The sequence below is a fragment of the Lithobates pipiens genome, unplaced genomic scaffold (genome assembly GCF_037356315.1).
Source record: "Lithobates pipiens isolate NorthernLeopardFrog02 unplaced genomic scaffold, aLitPip1_a1.2 Scaffold_13, whole genome shotgun sequence".
NCBI lineage: Eukaryota > Metazoa > Chordata > Amphibia > Anura > Ranidae > Lithobates > Lithobates pipiens.
In genome coordinates, this window is record NW_027507718.1 from 27,884,125 (window position 1) to 27,907,345 (window position 23,221).

A 23,221-nucleotide genomic window follows, 5' to 3' on the forward strand; every position below is an offset into this window, starting at 1 on the left:
ATAGAGGATGTTCATTTGTGTCCCACTGCCTAAACTGACCAGTGGTGGTCCAAAGAAGGCAGAGTAAAAAGAAAGAGGTGGAAGGCACATGATCTAAGGCTTGGATCAAGATGATACAATGTATTCATATACAAAGTAGATAAATACAAAAAGTTACTACGTATTCATAAAAACTAGGTTACAAAATATACATTAAAAGTTAGACATGCCCATGCAAGTGAAAGTGCTCAAAGGTAGGCTGACGTGTTTCGAGGGGTTCCCTCTTCAGAGCCTTGGAAAACATAACCTTGAAAAACAAAGGAAAGTCTGTACAATGTGGTAGACCAACATAAAGAAGAGTGGCTGATTGGGAGGTGTATCACATGGTAAGTAATGGATTCTCCTTTACTCTAGAACTGTCCACATCACAGCACTCTAGAATAATAAACACCAAATATATGTATAGTGAAAGACACATAAATACAAATTGTTGGAATTGTATACTACATATTGTTATTACAGACCAAAGACATATAATTAAAGTATTAAGATGTTAAAACATTGAAGTCTTAAAATATAGAATTATTGAAGTATTAAAACATTAGACAATAAAGCCTTAAAAAGCCATTACAAGCCATTAATAGTTGTGGTTTTTCTTAAGGTATTACTTGAAAAGTATTAGAAAGTGTTAAAAGCATTACTACTTACTAAATAAGGGTTCACCAGACACAGTTGCAGCTTGAGCGCAAGTATGAATATACAAACATATACACATACACACACATGCATATGTATACACATATACACAGCATATACAGATACATGCGCATGCACAAATATATATATATATATATATTGAAAGGCCAGTATGGTGGCCTGTATTTATGGGAGGAGCCCGGAGGAGTAATTGATCAGCCCGTTCAGCTGTGTTCCTTATCAGCCAGTACGGTGGCCGGAATTTATGGGAGGAGCACGGAGGGGTATTTAATCAGCCCATTCTGCTGTGTTCCTCGTCGGTTCCTGTGTGCAATACCCACCCTCCCATCCCCTTTTTAGGGCATTTCTCAAGGCATCATACTCCTCACAGAGTACTCATTTCACTTCATTTCATGTTCATTTCATTTAATCCTCATTTCTTATCTAGGGTATGCCCCCTTATTTTGGTATACCATACGTTAGACCAGGGCACACCTTCAGGTCTATTTCAAGTGGTAAGTTTATGTTAACCCTGTTTGTCATCGTTATACGTATCGGTCATAGGGCTCTGAACCATAAATATATATATATATATATACACACATATACATACATACATACATAGAGACCACGTACATGTTCTACAGGATAAAAGTCACCAATGTGCATTTGATGATGACAGAATTAGAGAAACTATTATGTGAACGCATCTGCGTGTAATCAAAGCACATAAACGCATCCGTGTAGAGGTGCGAGCAAGTGACTACTGCACCTGCTGGTGCTCCAACATTGTAAAGGTACCACGCAATATTTTCACAGCTCAGCCTCAGCTGCCAAATTTCTAATGTTTCCTGCAGAGTAATGCCCTGTACACACGGTCGGACATTCCGATGTCAAAATCCGTTGGATTTTGGTCCAAACTTTTCTTGAATACACACGGTCGCACAAATTTGTCGAAAAATCAGATCGTTCAGAACGCGGTGACGTAGATCACATACAATGGGACTATAAAGAGGGCAGTAGCCAACAGCTTCTGTCTCATAATTTATTCTGAGCATGTGTGGCACTTTGTCCATTGGAATTGTCTACACACGATCGGAATTGAAATGATCGGATTTTGTTGTTGAAAAATTTTAGATCCTGCTCTCAAACTTTGTGTGTCAGAAATTCCAATGGAAAAAGTCAGATGGAGCCCACACATGATTGCACATTTTCCATCGGAGAGTCCGACCGTGTGTACAGGGCATTAAACTTGTGCTGCATCACAGAGTTTGCAGCCTTTTCCCATGCTCCAACATTGTAAAGATACCACAATTCAGCAGCACTGAGGAGCAAAGAGGATAAAAAAAATATATATAAAAAAGTATTTTCCGATTGCGCTTCCCTTTACTCCCCCTCTCTTTTGCTCCTTATATACTGGAATTGTTGAACAATTCAAGCTTGGTGAGGATTGTTTGCTGCTCAACTTTGTACTGTTTACAGAAAAAAGATTTCATTAAAAACGATTGAAACAGAAAAATTATTTTATGGTAAAAGGTAAGATCGTTGCGTATGGTACCCCGTGTGTTAATAAAATAAAGAATGCCAACTTTATTGAAATCGAGAAACACTGCTGTATGGTAAAACATACTGTATATTGTGGAGTACCTATAAATGACCACCAGATGGATCATTTCTCCATCAGTTATACTGGAAAACTATTGCTGTGACGCCAAGTACCACACTAGATGTAGGCATCAGCATCATTTTTTTCCTTTTGTTTTACTTATTATTAGGATTATTTTAACTCTTCATCTCACTGTCCATTTAAGTTAAAAATACAGTCTTTGAGCTTCAATGACACAAGCAAAAAGTTTTCTGACCTTGTGACTTGCTTTCAGATATACTAAATATGTGTACATATGTATTTTGTGCCACCTATTTATTAATTTTAGGTTTATTTGTGGTAGATTTAAATATCCTAATCAGAAAACAAAAATAAAAACCATGCTGGAGGCCTAAAAATATTATAAAGGTCGAAATAGCAGCTGTCACAATACCATAATACAGGGCATATCAATCAAATAAACAAGAAAGTGCAGCACTTAAAAAATAACATATATCACAAATATTGTGCAAAAAAAAACAAAAAAAAAACACAAGAGTGAGTATAACAAGCACGGTAAAAAAATCTCAGGTGAATAATAAAGAGTGAAAAAAAAAACTTTCTAGGCACCAAACACAAAAAAAGTTTTATAAAAATAACAGATTTTATTTCATATAATATACAACATAGAAATACATCTTTAATAAATCTTTTATGGGAAAAAAAGAAAGAAATACATCTAAAAATCTCATGGGTAAAATTGGATAGTCAAGGTAAGCTAATTACATAGTCAGGGAACCCAAACCAATCCTGCAAAGATATAAATGTGTAAGCCAGAAGATTTAAGGCTGCCAACATCCAGAAGGGATTTGTTTAGGTTGATGTTTTTTTTCACTCTATATTGTTCAGTTCATAAAGGAGGTGGCACCTTGCTACTGGTCTATATATCCGCAGTACCACCTTGTGATGATATAATAACACTAAACACATCCCAGGCGACTGGTAACCCATTCACATGATGCAAAGGTGAATCCCAGAAGGGGCAAATTTCCAAATTCCAGTAAATCCCAGTTTGTCATCACCACAATGAGGACAAGGTAGCTTATCAGATAATAATGACCCATGTAGGACAAATAAGTCATAAAGGGCTTTTGCAAATATAAGCTGATTCCACGGGACCTCCTGTTCACTCACTACGATCACGGAAGGGTAGTATGTAACATCATATTATATCGCACCATGTACTGGGCATTGAGGCTCCTTGTGCCCCCATAACTATAAAAAAAAGAACGCTCTCCATAGTGTAAATCTGTTTAAAATAGCAAGGTTTAATAAAAGAATTGCCCTTACAATGCAAGTAGTACAAACAGGCATGTGAATCAAAGTAAGTTCATTCTTTCCCACAATCAAAATGGCCGAGGCTGTTTTGGCACATGTTCAGTAGCATATATTCCGGCTCTGCTGAATATTTGTGATATATGTTATTTATTAAGCACTGCACTTTCTTGGTCCTATTTCCCCCTTACAGATCACACAGCCAGGCACAAAGAATTTCCTGCACTCGTCCAGCGGCTTCAGTCTAGGGTTTTTTTGGGGGGTTTTTATGGGTAAACTGTAGAACAGCCTGAGGGCTCTTTACTTCTGATTGTACTGTACAATAAAAAGGATGTTCCACAGGATCTTTATAGAGATGATGGCTTGTACTCCTTCCAGAGTTGAAAGCTAAATGCAGTCACTACTCTTCAGAGCTGGGGTCATTTAGCCACACGATCACGGTAGCCTCCTGCCAATTTCCATCAGGCTCTTCTTAGTATAGGAGATGTAGACTCACACCACCATAGGACAGCTGCACCCTTTCCCTCCAACTTCCTGCTGGCTCTCTCCAGTGATCTCCAGACCCAACTTGATCCCTAGACTTGAACTTGCGAATAGGCCCCCAGGAGCACCCCTGCCCTGCTCCATACCTTAGATTTTCTATGAGCTCCACCACAACTTACTGAGCATGCCTCCCCAGGGATTGGCTGGAGTACCATAAATATTTATGCCCTGTTCTTTCTTCCACTATGGTTCTAGAATTCTCTAGCAGCCTGTGAAACACTGAGCAGCCCTAATTAATCAACTCTTTGCTCTGCTAATTACACTGGAGCTAACTAAATTTACTTAACAGCCTACTCTACACTAGGAATGTGCTACATTAACATCAAAAGAAAGCATGGCAATCAGATAACCATTTGATTTAGCCCATTATAAACATAATTAACAGGACAATACACACCCCAGGCTGGCTCTAATAGCCACCATAAAGAATGCATTATCTGCATTAATGTAAAAAACCTTCAGTATGCAGAATTTCCCCTTTATTCTTTCCTGTGCTCGATCTCGATACAATGAAGTGCAAGAGAGCAGATGCTCTCTCCCTCCTCATTGGCTCAGAAACATTAGAGGGAGCTAATCAATCATTGTCAATGAGGAGGGAGTGAGGGCGGGGCCCAGCCACACTCTGTGTGTCCATGGACACAGAGAGCTGGCTTGGGCGCGAACACACATTCGTTTCCTCACCTAAAGCAGCTTGCTATGAGGGCACTTGGCGGGAAGAGATAAGATCTCAGACCTTCTGACTGGTCAGATCATTTCTGTCCAGACCCTCCTCAGAGACCAGAAAAGAGGGGCTGCTTCAGCAGTCTAGAGCTCTCCTTTATCATCAACCAAAGAACATCAGGCAAGATTTATGAGCGCCACTGAGCCACTCTTTTTGTAATTATATTGCATTATTGTCTCTTTTTCCTTTGTAATACCTTTTTCTTGTGTACATTTTGTTTGCTCTGTTTTTGCCTGTTTTATAGTAAAGGATATTTCAGAATAGTTAATATAGTCTCTAATGCACTAAGCCAGAACTTCCCAAAGAATCCCAGTCTCTTTTAACCTCCCTGGCAGTATGATTCAGTCTGGATATAGGTGCTGAAAGCGGTACAATTATTTTGCATGGAAATTTGGCGTCTTATATTGTAGCCCTGTAATTCTTAGGAATAACTCTCTTAAATATGTTCAAACCAGAGTCTAGCAGACATCCCGGGTATGATAAAGTTTATAATATAATAAAGAATAATAAAAAAATATTCAATAATGTAATCAAATCCTAAAACACTGAAAAAGGGACACGTTTTGGTTGCTATGGACAATCTCCAAATTCCAGGCAGAAAAAACAGTATTTATAATATAAAAGTGCTTGCAGTGCACTGCACAGACCACTAGGGACAAAGGGGGTGTGTAATTTTGTAATACAGCACTGTAATCTGTAAGATTACAGTGCTGTGTGTGTTTTGTGTACTTTTACTTTTTTGAATTTGCCGCCGTTCTCCGCTCCCGTGCGCGGTAACGCCGCAGGGAACGGAGCTCGGCGGCATTCGGCACTGTGAATCGAGTGGAGGACGGCTCGCTCACACAGCACGGAGGACATAGCTGGATCCAGGGGACAAGGTAAGTAAGTCTCCCTGTGTCCTCCCCTGCATCCAGCAAAGCGATCCCGAGTCTGGCTCGGGGTTACCGCTCCTATCAGTAAATTCCTAACCCGAGCCAGACTCGGGATTACCACCAGGGAGGTTAACAGTGCTACTATATGGTAAATCTCTGGATATTCATGTCTGTGGTAACAGTAGGGTTGATTTACTAAAACCAGAGCGTGCAAAATCCGGTGCAGCTGAGCATGGTAGCCAATCAGCTTCCAACTTCAGCTTGTTCAATTAAACTTTGACAAAAAGCTGATTGGTTTCTCTGAAGAGCTGCACCAGATTTTGTACTGTCCAATTTTAGTAAATCAACCCCAGTGTGTATTACAAACATTTATTCAAGGTCATAATTCCTATGGGTAAGCTTTATTCTGCAGGTTGGATGGGATACAGCTTACCCCTAGGAGTGAAAGGGAGCATGTGTACTAAGAGCAGTCACCTTTTTTGGAAGAAAGGCAGTTCAAGGCTGTACAAGGCTGAACAAGGCCACACAGTAATTATTGCTGGAACATGCAAGAAGATAAGTAACATGGCATGCTGCACTCAAGTGGTGGGAAGAATTTAATTAAGGACACGTTTACTAAAAATAACTTACAAATGCAAAACTCCTTTGCTAACACACTCCAGAATATAGAAAATCTCTTAGAAAGCGATAGAGATGTCAATAGTGTCACCATAAATACAGCATATTCAACATATTAGGATAACAAGTAGAGCCATGTAGCCACTCCTTTGGGACTCATAGGACAGGTGTGCATCCAGAACCAATAATTTACCATCTGTCTTTTTCATTATTGGAAAATCTATAACTTAGTCGTATACTCCACTGCAGTGGTAGTTCTTTCCTTAATTCTTGCCACATCTTTATAAACCACCTTGGTGATACATGGTTTGTACGTGTGTGCTACTTTAAAACCTCAATTATTATTATTTTTTTTTTTACTTTTCTCTTCCTGATTAAAGGCCCGTACACACAATACAAAAATCTGAAGTAAAATTTTCTCAGACGAACGATCTGCCGATTTTCTGATTATTTGTATGGTGCTTTCAACAGCCATTCCAAATTTTCGGACAACAAAAACTGGATGTGCAGGCTATAAAGATGTTGTCATACCTGAACACAACATCCAGTTTATTAGTTAGTAGATTTTGTCTGAAAAAAATCATAAGAGCAAGCCTACGCATGCTCAAAAAAGAAAGAACACATACAAAACTATTCAAAACATTACATCAATTCTGAATTTTTTTTATGGTGAGTAACATCTTCACTTTCGACTTTCAAAAATTAGACCAAAATTGATCCAATAATCTGATTGTGTGTACCTGGCTTTAAGGATCTGAAAGCTTGCATCTTTAATAATTCAATTTAGCCAGTAAAGGGTGTCAGTTAAAATCCATACTTCCCGCTTTTCTTTTAGTAATTTATGAGAAAGTGGATTGTCCATTATTTATTGATTCGGGAGAACTGTTGAGTTGTCTCGTTTGTTCTGTTTTGCCCTAACAAGGCCAAAGGGTTTTTTTTTTTTTCTTTTTGTATGCAGACATGTTTTGAAGCTATTGTCACTATGGGGTTTATTTACTAAACCTGGAGAGTGCAAAATCTGGTACAGCTGTGCATGGTAGCCAATCAGCTTCTAACTCCAGCTTGTACAAGTGGGCTTTGATGAAAAAAAAAATAGAATCTGATTGGTTTCTATGCAGAGCTGAACCAGATTTTGCATTCTCTAATTTTAGTAACTCAACCTCTTTGCCTTAACACTGCAGCTTCTAATAAAAGCAATGCAGAAAAATCTATTTAGTAGATACATTATATTGTACTCCATAGTGATTCTGTCACTGCGCAAGCGCTCTCCTGAACACAGCCCCAGGGTACATAAAGTCAACACGGTATCAGTTCTGTCACTTTATATACCCTATTGACAGTGGCGGTGCATCCATAAGGGCGCACGGGCGCCGCCCCCTCTCTCCAGCCACCCCCTCTAGCACCAATAGATAGATAGATTCATGCATTCATGTATCTATGGCTTCCTCTCCCACCCCCTATTCAGGTACCCAGCCACTTTTCGGGCACAGGGCACCTGAATTACACCGATGGGGGTGTGTAAAAAAAGGTGACCTGCGCGCGCCATGCTGGGCGCTCGCAGGTCACTTAGCTGTCTCAGAATAGCAGATGAATATTCACTTTCCTAACACTAAATCGCCCTCCCGCCAATCAGGTGCTCGGATCTGTTACCCATCACCTGATTGGCTGAAACGGCAGGCGATGTGATTGGACATCAGGCGCCCAATCATAGTAGAGGACAGAAAGAGAGGATGGGAGAAGACATCGAGGAGCTGTGCCACCGAGACAGGTAAGTGCAGATGGCGGGCCAGCGGGGGTACACTGGCAGCATTTATTATGGCATAGTGGCTGAGTTTGATGGGGCACAGTGGTAGCAATTGATGGGCACAGTGGTTGCGTTTGATGGCACAGTGGCAGCATTTTATGGGGCACAGTGGCTGCATTTGATGGCACAGTGGCTGCGTTTGATGGACACAGTAGCAGAAATTGATGTTTTTGTCAGAGAAGCTCCTGAACACAGCCTCAGTGCTTTTACTTTACATATCCCAGGATTGTGTGCTGTAGAGAGGACTTAATAAAACCTCATCGATCTTGGCTCACATACCCTGAGGCTGTGTTTGGGAGAGTGCTTGTAGTAAAAGCATTTCTAGTAAGGGATATTTTCTGTGCAGAGAACTTACTAGCAATGTTTTCACTGCACAAGCACAATTTGCATTTAGAAGCCACTCTACCAAACACAGCCTAACCATTGACTGTTTACATGCCTTGAGTTTAGAAAAGTACTTGTGGGTCTAGGTCAGGGGTGCTCAACTGTGGCCCTCCAACTGTTACAGAACTACAAGTCCCATCATGCCTCTGCCTTTGGAAGCCATGCTTATAACTCAGTGTTTCTCAATTCCAGTCCTCAAGGCACACCAACAGGTCATGTTTTCAGGCTTTCCATTATTTTGCACATGTGATTTGATCAGTTTCACTGCCCTAGTAATTACCACAGCCATTTCATCTGTGGGAAATCCTGAAAACATGACCTGTTGGTGCATCTTGAGGGCTGGAATTGAGAAACACTGTTATAACTGTCAGCCTTGCAATGCTTCATGGGACTTGTGGTTTTGCAACAGCTGAAGGGCCACAGATTGAGCACCCATGGTATTTGTCATATGGCTGGCATTCACATCAATCCCTTCCCTCAAGGAGCTGACTATCTAATTTCCCTTATTCACATTCATACACATACTGGGGCCAATTTGGACAGGAGCCAATTAACCTACAAGCATGGAACACAAGCACAGGGAGAACATGTAAGCTCCATGTAGGTAGTGTCGTGGTTGGGATCCAAACCTACAACCCTTGTGCTGCCAGACCAAAGTGGTATCTACTAAGCCACGGTGTGGTCCATGTGGCAAACGTTGGATTTTTTAAATTTCCCTCTGCTTATAACTCTGCAGTTGTCAAATAAAATAATCACCCATATAGGGTAGTAATAATTACAATTCAATCACTACATAAACATATTAAAACTTACTACTGGTTCTAGTGACAGGATTGTAGGAAAGTGCAGTTTACTTTTGCCACTGCTGGTGGTGCTCAACCGCAGTGGCATTGCAGAGGGAAAGAAAGCCAAGAGGAACTTGGTTCCTCTATGGTATCCTGGGTCACTGAAGAAACTATCCAATTGGATGTTGGGGCCCCATGTGACTCTGAAGGCCATCTTGGATTGGGCAGAGTGTAATTAAGACCTTGACTCTCAAGCTTGGTGCATTTCGCATGTTGGTAGTGTAGGGACAGGTCTTCCATCTGTCAGGGACAGTAATTAGTGGCAGGGAGAGGTTCCAGATGAGTAGGTAAAGAACAGGGGCATGCCATCCTTCCTGGAAGTCTCCCCATTTGGATAAGTACCAGCCAGGCCTAACGCTTTACTTTTCATTGTAACATTCCATGAGTGCACATGGTCGGGTTGTCTTCCCATCAGGTAGTTGTGCTTGGTTGAAGTTTAAATTAACAATACAGTTCTGTTTTTGCAACTGGACTCTAGGTGTTTATTGCCACAGTACTACAACGCACCTCCCAACATGGTCACTTCAGGGAGTTGGCAACCCCTGCTTTTTAGAATAGAATAGAAGCATATAACAACAAAACTTTGTATTGATGGTCATATGAACAGGTAAGAAGGTCCAACGGCAAACATAGCACAACTTAGCAGAAGGGTTCTTGGGTTATAAATTGTTAAATAGTGCATCTCTTGTCTGAGAGCCAGCATTCCCAATTTTACTGGAACTTGGGAGTTGCATGGTGTATATACGCAAACATCCTCTCAAAAGTGAATTGGCAAGCCCTTTAAACTTAATTTAAATTGTTATACTTAAAGAGGAACTAAAGTCTGCTCACATAATTTGTAATAAAAACATATTTGCCATTCTGAAGCTTCCCTCCAACCACTTTGCATATTATTTTATATATACTGTGATTCTGTACTTGCCAAATGTGGTGCAGAAATCTCCCTCCACTAAGTCTGGCTGCATCCATTTTAACTGTGGGCAGCTGAAACTGCTGCCTGTTCACTTCCTGGATTTACACAGACACACAAAGGCACACCTCCAGCTCTGCAGCTCTCATTGGCCCTCTTATGACTCTCCCCCCCTTCCTGGCAAACTCTCATGAGAGTGAGAGAGAGAGAGCTGTGCATGATGTCATAAGCCTAGGCTTTTTACCAGACAAGAAACAGGAGGTGGGCTGTATAAAGTATTTACTGGCAGAAAAAAAAAATTACTATCCAAAGTTAAAACAACAAGGGCAGAAGATTTAATAGATAGAAAGATGAAAATAAATGACTGAAATTCCCCTTTAATTTTGACCAAGTACATGATTCGAAAAAAGCAGCAGGAATGAAAGGACACATTAATTTAAGAATGGGAGTTATTTGTCCTACGTTAGAAAAGGGTTTCAGGAAATGAAAAATTATGCATTATAAAAAGTACATAAATAAAATTCTCCCAGAGGTATTTCCTTTGTTTTTATTTACTATGAAATCTTCACAACACACTTATATTAAATGTGATAAATTATAAAAAACAGGAGAAATGACCCTCAGTAAGGTAATTGTATCATAATTGATTTCTGTCGGTAAGATAAATACATCATTTGCTGTGTTTTGGTTTCTAAAGTAGTTCTCATTGAGAAATTAAATTGTACTATTACAGTGGAATTGTAGATAGCAATCATAAAGAAATGTTAAGTAAGAAGAAAGCAAAGGAAAATAAATCAAATGTATTTTCTCTAAGGAACTCTTTTATCTTGAAGCTATAAAGTAACATTTTCCATCGTTTTGCATTGGTGTCTCTCAGAGCCCATCTTGACTTTGGCAAAGGTTTTACCAAAAGCACAGGGTCATATTCCTTTTTAGAAATGAGCTAATCAGGTTATGGGTAAAAAGAACACTAAAAAGCCTACTATTTATACAACTTTAGACAATAATAATAAAAGTATCTCAAAGTAAAGTTACAAATTATTATACAATTAACTCCCTCTGTCTAGTCTCAGTAAAAATTGGCAGGCAGTATTTCATTGGCAGGCAGCATAATTTGTCAATCATTGTTTCAAAAATAAAAAAAACATAAAAAAAAAAGTAATACATGTCTAGTACCATTATTTCACTAAACATAGATATCCTACATTTAGGCCTCATGCACACATTTTTACAGCTGCGTCTAAGGGCGTCTTATGTTTTTTTTTTTTTGTTTTTTTTTCTGTATCTAAATGCCCATCCATGTTGGCCTATGTGTCTATGCACACATAGGTTTTTAGCAGCGTTTAGTGGCAGGAGCTTTTAGAGACTTTTGGATGCAGGAAAAACAACCCGCTGACAGTGCGTCTAGGAGCAGCAGAGTTTGGACAGAAAAAAACGCTTGACGCTACTAAAAGCTGCTAGAAGCTGCTAAACGTGCCTAAACGCAAGTGCTTGAGCATTAATTCATTTCAATGGCCAGAATGAATTATTTATTCTGGGCAATAAAATGAATTAACACCCAAAAGCTTGACACCTGTAAAAAAAACTCCTAAAAGCTAGTAAAAGCTATAGATACTTTTACAAGTGTCAGGCATTTTTTATGCAAAAATGCTGTTGGCTTCTAGGAGAGTTTTAAAAAAGTCCTGTGTGCATGAGGCTGTAAAATAATGCTTGATGTCCAGTCCAGTGGTATCTAGTAGGGCAAAAAAGTCAAGTGATATAATTATCTGTTACTCTTTTATTTTGTTTACACCTAGTACATTTTGCAGATGCGCATTACAGTCCATTTAACATAATTTCCTATGAATCTAGCTCACATCTGTGTGTTTTGAGGCGGTGCATTTTTTGGAAAGGGTCAGAGTTTTTTTTTCCTGCAGCAGATTGTGTCATAGACTTCAATGGACCTGCGCCAAAAAAACAAGTGTTGTTTTTTTTTATGTTTTTTGGGGTTTTTTTTGGACTAAAAAAAAGTATGACAGTACCAGAAAGTGTAAAGTCGCAACAAAGTCACACTCAATGAACAGAACTGTCATACTTTCCTATTAGCAAAAAAAAAAGCGCAAAATGTATAAAAGAAAGTGTTAAAAATGCATAAAAAAAAGTGTGTTTAAAAACGAAAAACACTCCGGAAAAATGCATCAACCGCAACCTGTATAGATGCGAGCCTAGCTGTTGATGTTTTGGTACTTTTTTTGATCAAAGAAAAAAAATTCATGATCAGCATCAATAGTCATCATGCAGTATTAAAGATGCTTTTGTAAATTAGATAGACAACCATTTGGAAATTGTATATATGATAGCTGGAACAAAGTCTGGAGAATTGCCAGTAAAATAAAGCTTAATGTATCTGTGTTTGACAGCATTGTTTTCTGGATAATATTAATCTAAGCTTTTTTGAGAGCACTAGTAGAATGTCCTTTTCTGAGATATGACAATTCTGTATGTCTTTTTATGTACTTTTATAATAAAAATATAAAAAAAAATCATTGTAATGCTTATGGCGGTTCTGTAAAAGTAAAACCTTATAAAAGTAAATATGTATAAATGTAAAAGTAAAATGCTTATGGCGGTTCTGTAAAACCTTTTTTTGTCTCCAAAATGTTTTGATTTTTTTCCCTAGTACACAGTAACTTGGGAATGTAGCTGTCATTTACTATCATATCATCTTTTAGCATAGTCTTCAAGACCAGAAACAGGTGGGACTCGGCTACAAAGTTTGTTAAAACCCTTGCAACGTACAAAGATCACCCAGAAGGGATCATTTTTGTTTTTTTTCCTTATCAAAAGTGGAGCTACTCTTTAAGTACCTACACTTTAGGCCTGACGGCAGATTTTTTCTTTTTTTTTTATGACTGAGTTGCTTTAAAATGGCATCCTGTACCAGTATAATTTGCACTGGAAATAAAAAGTTATCCAAAATCATAAACAAACTTCTATCCATTGCTCATTAATGCGCACTACTACTCCTAGGAAGCACTGAATAATCATTGGTAAAATTCTACCAACACTCTAAGCCCTTGTACACACGGTCGGAGATTCCGACAGCCAAATCCGTCTGAGTTATTCCGACGGATTAATTCCGGACCAGGTCCGGAAGTGATGTTGCATACACATGGTCAGACTAAGTTGTCGGAAAATCCGATTGTACATAACGTGATGACGTTATTTCGTTACAACGGGATTACGTTCAGGCTAGTAGCCAATAGCGTTGGTCTAGGAATTTGATCTGAGCATGCGTGGCACTTTGTCCGTCGGAGTAGGCTACACATAATCGGAGTATGTCAGATCAGAGCATTTTGTCTGAAAATATTTCGGGCAAGTTGGAAAATTTGGTCCGACGAATATTCAGATGGAAACAGTCCGATGCAAACCACACACAGTCGGAATATCCGACAAAATGCTCCAATAGGAAACATTCCGACGGGAATCTCCGACCGTGTGTACAAGGGCTAAAGAAAAACAACTATATTGTGACTTTTTGAATTGAAAATATGGTTCATGTTCTAATTTCAGTTTTGAGGTTGTAATGCTTTGGTTTCATTGTTAATCCAAAAACTGGTGTTAAGTCCATAGCGTGTTCAGACTCTTTCACTAGGTGGAGTCGTTGCAGTACACATGTGAGAATAATAAACATTTCGTTACGAGCTACGTCCTCTCCCACACATTTTCTGACTCCCATACCAAAAATTAACACCTTCTCTATTAGGCTTTTATCAATATGTCCAGCTTCATCAAGGAACCTTTCTGGGATGAAATGGTCAGCATCCTTCCATATTGTCCTGTAAAATCAAACAAATAATTTATATTGTAAAAATACATTGATAGACAGTGGAAAAAACTCGGAAATTGAAAGCAAAAACTTCAAGTCAGTGAGAGTAAAAAAATTTCTGGTGTTGGTGGTCAATGGGAGTAAAAAAAAATGTCCTGGTATCAGTGGTGAATGAGCAGAAAATGTATCAGTGAGAGCATCAACAATGTCACATCATTGGTGTCAGTGAAGTGCCCATTGTTGGTGTATGTGAGAGGAGGAAATGTGCCCCATTGTCGGTGTCAGTAGAAACAATAGTGTCCTGTTATTAGTGTCAATGGGAGGAATAGTAGAAGCTCTTTCCTTTCTATATTCTCTATGTCCAGGCGCTGCTTCTCTACTGGCTGGATGACACACTGGCTGAAACAATTTAGATAATGACATGCAAGAGATGACAGTATCGGCTAAGAAACGTTGCTGGGTACTAGAGCAGTGGTATCAGTTGCCATTCTGACTGCAGGGGCAGCACTGTTGTGTTTTTTTTTTCCCTAAGCCAGCCCTGGCACTTGCCACACTATCCAGCAGACTGACAAAGTGTTGTAACCATGCCTGTAGACCATAGTTTAAGAACTAATGAGTTACTTACTTCATACAAGTTTAGTAAAATGTCAAAGTATTACGGAAATCTTCCCCCCACAAGGCCAGTTGCCGACCATACAAGCTCTGCACTGCCAGCACCCAGGTATTGAACTGTTGTTGGGCAACAAGTGCAAGAATAGCTTATTCTCCCAAACAGCACATGCACTTTATAAAGACATGCAATGCCAAGACTACCTGTCTTCCTCCACCCAACAATGCCAATCTTGTAGTCTGGTTCTTAAAATATATGTATTTTTCATTTTTCATTTCCTTCTGTCCCCAACGTCACACCCATGTAACATGCAGGACAAAGACTAATAGTGATGAGAAAGGAACTGGTCCTGATAACAGCTGCCAAAGTAGCTGAAGCGGAAATGCAATCACAGAGAGCTGAGGTAAGTTTAACCGCATTGTAATGCAACTATGCCAGTGAAACTCTTTTAAGAGTGCTGTTCACGGAAAAGGTTATGAAAACACACAAACTGCACATAAGAAAAAAAAATACTCTGGGTTCCTCTACCAAGTTAGGAAGGGATGGAAATGTACATTTAATAACAATGTTCAATTAAATTATATCATTTTGAGCCCTTCAATTGAATACAATCTTACTTACGGATCATGGTTTACTTGGTACATATTTACAAATATTGCTGTATTTTTTGGAAGAAAGTAATCATTCAATGTTGTGTCCCTCGTAGTACTAAAAAACAAAAAAATATATTATTGTACTTTTCAATTTTAATTTTTTTTGAGACTGTGGTATTTCCAAAATGGTATGTTATTTATTCATATAGGAATAGGAATTTTCAGTGAACTACTAGAGCTCTCACCAGCAGCCTCACAATTCATTGAGCTTGATCACTGTATATCACAATGTATAAAGATAGATAGATATACAATACTTAAAGTGTATATTTCTATAAATATAATATATATATATATATATATATATATATATATATATGTAGCAGCAGCTCCTGCAGAGCACGCGCTATGCATTTTTCAAAGTTAAGGTTATACCTAAACTGCAGTTTGGTTTGGGTACAATTGCCTAAATTTGGACTTCAGCGTCCATCTGACTGGACTGTGAGATGTTCAGCCTGACCACAGGGGACACTGTCTCTTCTGGCAGGCATGGAACTAAGGTCTGGTTAGGTGATTAAGTTACTCTCTCTCTGAGCCCACCCAGTGGGAGTGGCGATCTTGCTGTGCTTTCTGGAAGAGGGTATTTAAGATGCGGATGTCACGTGGTTCAGGGTACTGGTCCAGAATGATGTACTCCTGACCAGCCCCCAGGAAGGCTAAGGCCTGAGGTGCGGATCCACCCGATCTTGATGTCCCGGGGCTGGCCCGAGGCAAGGAAACTAAAGGAGGATTCTGAGGTGGTTGGGTGCCGTCTCCGGTTTGGGAGAGACCCAGCGACTTCAAGCATTCCAGGGGATGACTCTTCAGAAGAAGACCACGTACGGGTTGGTTTCTTAGTAAGAGCCTGGAAGGGCTGAAGTACCAAAGAGAATCCGGTCTCGTCGATAACGCCAAGCTGGCTGAAAGATCCAGGTATCCTACGAGTGTTCTTCAAGATTAGTTTCCCTACGTGTTCTACAACAATGTCTGTGGCAGAGACATTATCTTGTATGTTCTACAACAATGTCTGTGGCAGAGACTTGTTCCTGAGTAAGAACCTTGTTGTCTGCTAGGCCTTGTGAGAGAGGGACTGTCCAACTTGAGTGAACATCCAGTTGCGAATGGCTATTCTCTGGATACAGTCAAAGTAAACATGTTCTTCAACATTTTGACTTTGACACTAAGAGTACCTGAACTTCCTTTCCAACCCTCTGATCCCAATTTAAGAGACTGATCATTGTCTATGTTTTTGCAAATAAAATCCATTCAAGTGGATCTGTTGTCAGTCTCTCGAGTTACTGGGCTATCTACCATGGGACACCCCTAGACATGAAGTGAGTGGAACAGAAGGTAACGGTAAGCCCAAATCTAACCAGCAGCTCCTTCGGGGGTAGTGCTACATTTATATATATTGTGTGTGTATATATATAGGTAGATAGATATAATATATACAGTATACTGTATATATTGGAACTCCATTAACAGAAAAACACATTTTAATCTAGTATTGTACCAATTAACATTAATAAATATATTTTAAAGCTGAAGTTTGACTAAAAAACATTTTTAGGCCTACAGCTTTAGTCATATCACTTGCCTGTCATGAAATATGTGCCATGTTTTGCAGGCATTTGGATCCTGCATAAATCTTTAGTTGCATTAAGGGCCATTTACCGTTGCCACATGTACAGTCTACATATAGTATACTGTATATAAATATAATTCTAAGTATAACAGGGTTCCTATAGGTAAAGATCATCAGGCCAGGTAGGTAGTTTGACACTAAAACAGTGCTTTCAGGTGCTAAAAGTGTATCTCAGCTAAGTAGCCCAGCATGCCTTACTGACTGAACTTAACTGCAAGAAAAGTGCCCAAAATCCAATCCAAGGTACAGAAGATCCTATTCTAGGATAACTATGATTGCTGCTGTTCTTTTTCAAAAGAATACAGTCACTGAAGCTCTCCTGCATGCTATTCACGACTAAAAGTAATTGCTTTGGGCCCTGCGTTTATTAAGATGAAAGGTATGTCAGAATTGCCTTACAGAGGTAGTCAGGGTTATAGATGAAGAGCATGGGAGAAGTTTCTGCCTTTTGCCAGGTGGTGGAAGAATCTCTGGTAGAAATATCCTTGCCAAGCCTCACACAAAGAGATTTCATGGCTCAATGGTATTACATCTGTCTCCAGTTCAGAAGGCAGGTTCACATAAAATTGAGGTCGGTAGCCCTGTTAGAGGCAAGATTTTCAGTATAATTTGCAAAACCTTATCTTAGCTGTTATTGCAAATAATTCAAGGTGATTTATGACAAGGTTTCTACCAACTGCACAGAACCTCCCACAGTAGGAAGCAGGTGAACGTCAGCTGGCAAGGAAGGGCAAAAAAGGAGAAGCTGGCATGGCTGCTATGCCACTTTTTAAATCAGACAATACATGGCAAAGAATCAGAGAAGCCAGAGGGCCCTAGGTAATACATTTGCTACTTCTTTTCTTCAGATGGAGGAAATAGACTGCATGCCTTTCAGGAGAAAATGTCACTTCAGAACAGCCCAGGAGGTCGGCATCAGCGATGCTGCTGAAGGTGAGAACACCCATAATTCCCAGCAGAAGAAGCCTAGTAGGGATTGCAAAGTCTTCTTTTACTTTAATTGTTAAGAGATTGCCTATCCTCTCAAGCTTGTGGGTTGCTGGATGGCCTTCTGTTGAGAGAAAAGTTGGCGTGGGCTCCATCGGGCAAGGTGGCATTAGCCTTCAGATATTCCAATGAGTTGGATAGGTCCACAACCTTCCCCTCATTTACTAAGCTCTGGGGCAAATTCACTTGCAAAGTGTACAGTTTGTTTGAGTTTACAGTTTATTTGCCTTTAGTAAATCAACCCCTAATGCCGCGTGCACCCAATTGGACATTCCAACAACAAAATCCCATGTTTTTTTTTCCCGACGGATGTTGGCTCAAACTTGTCTTGCATACACACGGTCACACAAAGTTGGTCAGAAATTCCGAACGTCAAGAATGTGGTGAAGTACAACATGTACGACGAGCCGAGAAAAATGAAGTTCAATAGCCAGTGCTGCTCTTCTGCTTGATTCTGAGCATGTGTGGCACTTTGTGCGTCGGAATTGTGTACACACAATCGGAATTTGTGAGAACGGATTTTTGTAGTCAGAAAATTTTAGAACCAGATCTCAAATTTTGGGCAATGGAAATTCCAATGAAAACTGTCCAATGAAGCCTACACACAGAATTTCCGTCAAAAGGCTCCCATCGAACATTTTCCATCAGAAAACTGACCGTGTGTATGAGGCATATGAGTGCTTCCTGAGCTTTTACACTTACAGTAAGATGACTGCTTCTCAGTCTTGGTGCAAGACTTCCACCTGGGCTTCTAACCTCACTTCACTCTACCAGATGGATGTTCAGCCTCATCTGAAGCCAGCTTTGGAATAAGACTTTTTGAGCAGCACCTTTAAGCTGCAGCTTTGCTGTTCCTGTTATGTCCTGTGCCTCTTGCCATTTATTTACTGTTTGTCTAACCCACAGTTGGATTGCTTTTGGGCATCCTTAGGTTTAAATTCTTCTTCCATGTGTCTTGATCAAGGAGAGCAAAACAGATTACAGCGCACAGATACAAAAATTACATTTATCCTGCAAGGCTAGTTAAAAACACCTGAACATATTCAAAAATACGGAATTTGGTCACACTATATGGTCCTATAGTGCTAAGCCCACTTACTCTGAGTTTTTAACTAGACTTGTAGGGTAAATATAATTTTTGTAAGTGTGCACTGTAATCTGTTTTGTACTGTTTTTGTTCTTATAGCAGCACCATCTTGAATGTAAAACATTTTAGGGTGTGCCCCCCAAGTATGTTTTTGTTTGTTTGTTGATCAAGGAGAGTTAATTTGCAAATGACAGAGTAATTTAGGTAGTCAGAATGGTAGATATGTGCAGAATGGGAAGATTCGTTTTGTTACACATTTTGTTTTGTTTTAATTTTCTAATGAATTCCAAATGTTTGGAATGATTCTATTGCCTGCATTCCTTTGTTTACAATTCAGCTATCAACAGGGAAGCCCTGTTAAGGATGCAGTGGCCGGCTTCGTGGCTAGCTCCTTAACAACCAGATATTCTTCACACAGAATTTTTCAAAAAATGTCATTAGAAAACAAGTAAGCAAAACGAATTTCAACTAATTTAAACAAAATCTGTTACTATTTCACATTTCTATATGTCTATAGAATGTAGACATAGGGAGTTATTTATGAAAGGTAAATCCACTTTGCACTGCAAGTGCACTTGGAAGTGCAGTTGCTCTAAATCTAAGGCGTAGATCTGAAATGAGTAAAAGCTCTGCTGATTTTATCATCCAATCATGTGCAAGATAAAATGCTGTTTTTTATTTTCCTTGCATATCCCCCTCGGATCTAAAGTGACTTTTCTTCCAAGTGCATTTTCAGTGTAAAGTGGATTTACATTTAGTAAATAACCCCCATAGTTCTTTAGGAGCCAACAAGGGTAGAAAGCATCTTTAAACAATCATTTTGTAGTTAATTCAAATAGCTTACTATACAACCAGGCTGAAGCTCCCTCGAGTAGTTGCTGCACATTTGACCAAGAAGCATTTTGACACTGTGGGTATCTTTTGCGGGTATCTTTTGCAGGAGTGGAGAAGATACACTATATTACCAAAAGTATTTGGGTGCAATTGTTTTGCATAGAAATTTGGAGTTTTATCGTAGGCCTGTAATTCTTAGCAATAACACACTTAAATCTGTCCAAACAAAAGTCTGGTAGATATCCTGGGTATGATAAAGTTTGAAACACAAAATCAGAAATGATAATATAATAAATAACTATAAATAATTATAAACACAGGACTCTTCTGGGAACAGGACCATTCCCAGAAGAGTTGCAGCTGGTATAGCTGCAAAGGGTGCAATATTGAACCCTACAATATTGAACCCTACTGACTAAGACTGGGATGCCATTAAAGTTCAGGTGCATGTAAATGCAGGTGTGCCAATACTTTTGATAATATAGTGTATGTGGGACAGCCAACTGGTCCTCTTCTGGCATGTTCCTTCAACACTTCTAATGGACTCAGCAGTCATCACCACACATACTTATGGCAGGAACACTGAAGCCTTCTCACTTCCTCATAAAATTGGAATTGACAAGTTGACACCAGGAAAATTTTATCAAATGCTTACCATAATTTTCCTTCCTGGCATTATTTCATAGTAGTATACTGAACCCACTCAGTTCATTCCTAGCATTTTCATGGGGAATGGACTGTTGTGTGGGCTGCAACACTTCATAATCCTGTAGGTGGAAGTAGGCAGAGCTAATAACAAATGTTTGCTGCCATGGATTGGCACCAAGAAAGGAAAATTAAAGTAAGTATTTGCTACAGTTTTCCATTATGTGTGTACATGTGTTTGAAATATGCTTATGTATACATACCAATGTGGGATTGTAAATGGTATAAAGGATGAATGTCTCAGGACTTCATTGATAAATGCTTCTGTGTAATGCAAAACCTTCCTATCATCAAATCTCGGTGATCTGCTGATTCCAATATTTTCATCTGTACAAAATTAGATGCAAGAATGAAAAGTACAAAAAATATGGTAGTTACAGTTATGATATGCAAGCTGCAGAAACCCATAACAACTAATAAGATTGGAACTTTTTTTAGATGATAGCAGCTAGAGGAAAGAGGATTGTTTCGTGATGTGGTTTAATGCAATTTATATAAAACAGTTTGCCTAAGGCTCTGTTCAGACAAACATTTCTACATGTTTTGCAACATGGATGTTAAAGGGTAAGTTCACCTTTACTAAAAAAACACTATGCTGGCACACATGGGCCATAAGCATGTAGTGTGCTAAATTGATTTTTAAGTCAGATCTCTCATTCAGTTTAAAGAATGTAGGCCATAACAATGTTAAAAGAACCCTTTTTAAATCTTCTTAAAAGCCCCTTTTGAACTAAAAGGGAACCCTGGCTGGAACTTAAATTTAGCATGTAATACTGCTATACACATAGAGGACAGCATAGTGTGCTTTTTGGTAAAAATTATCAGCACAGTTGCTCAGTTGTTAGTAATGTGACCTTGCAAGGATTTAGGTTTGAGTTTACAGCAGTATACACTATGAAAAATCAGGCCAAGACTTATTATCTATTTCCTATTGTGTTAAACCTAAAGTGCACCTCTGCCCGGACTGGATCACAGCAAAGACTGTAGAGTCTGGTTTTAGTATGTTCTAACAGCAAAAAAACACCTGGTGTTTGTTTACATTAGAGGGCTATTAAGAAATCAAAAGGACTACATATTTCCCAACCTTCTAACATGGAAAAGAAGGACACTTGCACAGGACACACCTTTGCCACCTCTGCTACACCTCCCGATCACATTGACCATGGTTAATTAAAGTGTAAGTATGACCACTTGAACCTAGAGCTACTTTCATTGCTACTTTTAATAATCTGAGGGGTATAAGAATGCTTAATGCAATAAAAAAACTAAAAACCTCTGGCAGTTAAATCGTACATTTATTTACATATTTCTACACTAGAGTTAAAAGAGGAACTGTGGAGAAATGCATCATTCTTCACAGAAGAATCACTGTCCTAGTCAGCTCTCTCTGCTCCCTTCTGGACTGCTACTGAGTCATTTCTGGCAGGGAGGAGCGGGGGAATATGAGCTGCTAACAGAAGGACCTGCTACTGCTATATTCCTTGAGGATGCATTGCTCCTTAGTTCCTGCAACTACAGAGGTCAGTGGGGACTTATGTTTACGCTCATTTACTTGCATAACCATTGTGTGGCAACAAATTTACTTTAAGCACACAACCCATTTGTTCTTTTCCCTAAAGTAATTCTAAAGATATTTTTTAAACAAACACCTCATACCGCTCCAATCAGGAGAGAGGATCTGGACTGCTCTGTGCAAATCCACTGCAACACAGCAGATAAGTATAACATGTTTATTATTTTTATAGGAAAAAAATGAGACTTTACAATCACTTTAAATCTGATAGCAGCTGTACTTGCCATTCACTGGCTACAATTAGACAGTAGTACAAGCTACATGGTTTAAGTTTTGCGACCGAAAACTATATTATGGTAACACAAATGTTTACCTATTTCCTTGTGAATTTTATCTTGTATCTCTGGATACTCCAGTAAGTACAAAATACACCATAGCAGTCCAGAGGTTATGGTGTCGAATCCTAAAAAGAAGACAAAATATAATACTCATAAAAATATTCTTAGAGTCATTGAAGAATTGTGTTACCAGTGTGCAAAAAAACATACTTCTAAGCAGATAGTTAGCTATTGTTGAACATGGTAGCTTTCATGTATGAAAGCTCAGTTCTCTGTTCAAAATAAGACTTCTTTGCATTGAATGTTGTCTCGTGAAAAAAAAAATTACACAATACAAACACTTTTGGTGCAGTTGGTCAATAGTCTCTCTGTGTGTCATACACAAATGATCCTGTCAAAGGACCTCAGTAAAGTATATTGGCATCACAAAGCTTAGAGGACGGAGCCAAGTTTCTAACAATGTTTTGTTTTTTTCTGCTAACAAAGTTGATTAGTAGAGATAACTTGGTACTTCTGCTTTTCCCCTGTATGGGGAGTAATGAGTATTTTGACTAACTTGAAAACTTTCAAAGCTGAAAAGTGTAGGCACTTGTAAGGAGGCTATAGAAGAGTATTGCTTTTTTCAGATCTTTAAAGAGATTCCAGAGGGATCTTGAGAACGTGTCTCTTTGGAATTAGCTCTAGGATATCCACATCAGACAATGACAAGAAGGCTGTGTTTGGAGGGCATATCTAAACTGTATCTCTGGATCTGCTGTTAATTTTGACAC

At 39.1% G+C, this 23,221-nt stretch overlaps 1 protein-coding gene across 2 annotated transcripts in view; it reads right to left on the reverse strand.

The window, feature by feature from the left end:
• Nucleotides 1-10,825: 10,825 nt before the first annotated feature.
• The window catches only part of LOC143973987 (cytochrome P450 1A1-like), a 29,197-nt gene continuing 16,801 nt past the window's right edge, over nt 10,826-23,221 (reverse strand). The window contains exons 4-7 of one of the 2 annotated variants that reach the window (XM_077474936.1): nt 22,487-22,576; nt 20,804-20,927; nt 15,332-15,418; nt 10,826-14,110 (exon numbers count right to left, since the gene is read on the reverse strand). In XM_077474936.1, coding sequence (XP_077331062.1) covers nt 13,828-14,110; nt 15,332-15,418; nt 20,804-20,927; nt 22,487-22,576 — 584 coding nt within the window. In that variant the 3' untranslated portion in view covers nt 10,826-13,827. The remainder of the gene's footprint in view (nt 14,111-15,331; nt 15,419-20,803; nt 20,928-22,486; nt 22,577-23,221) is intronic. The other variant, XM_077474937.1, reaches the window with a different exon arrangement.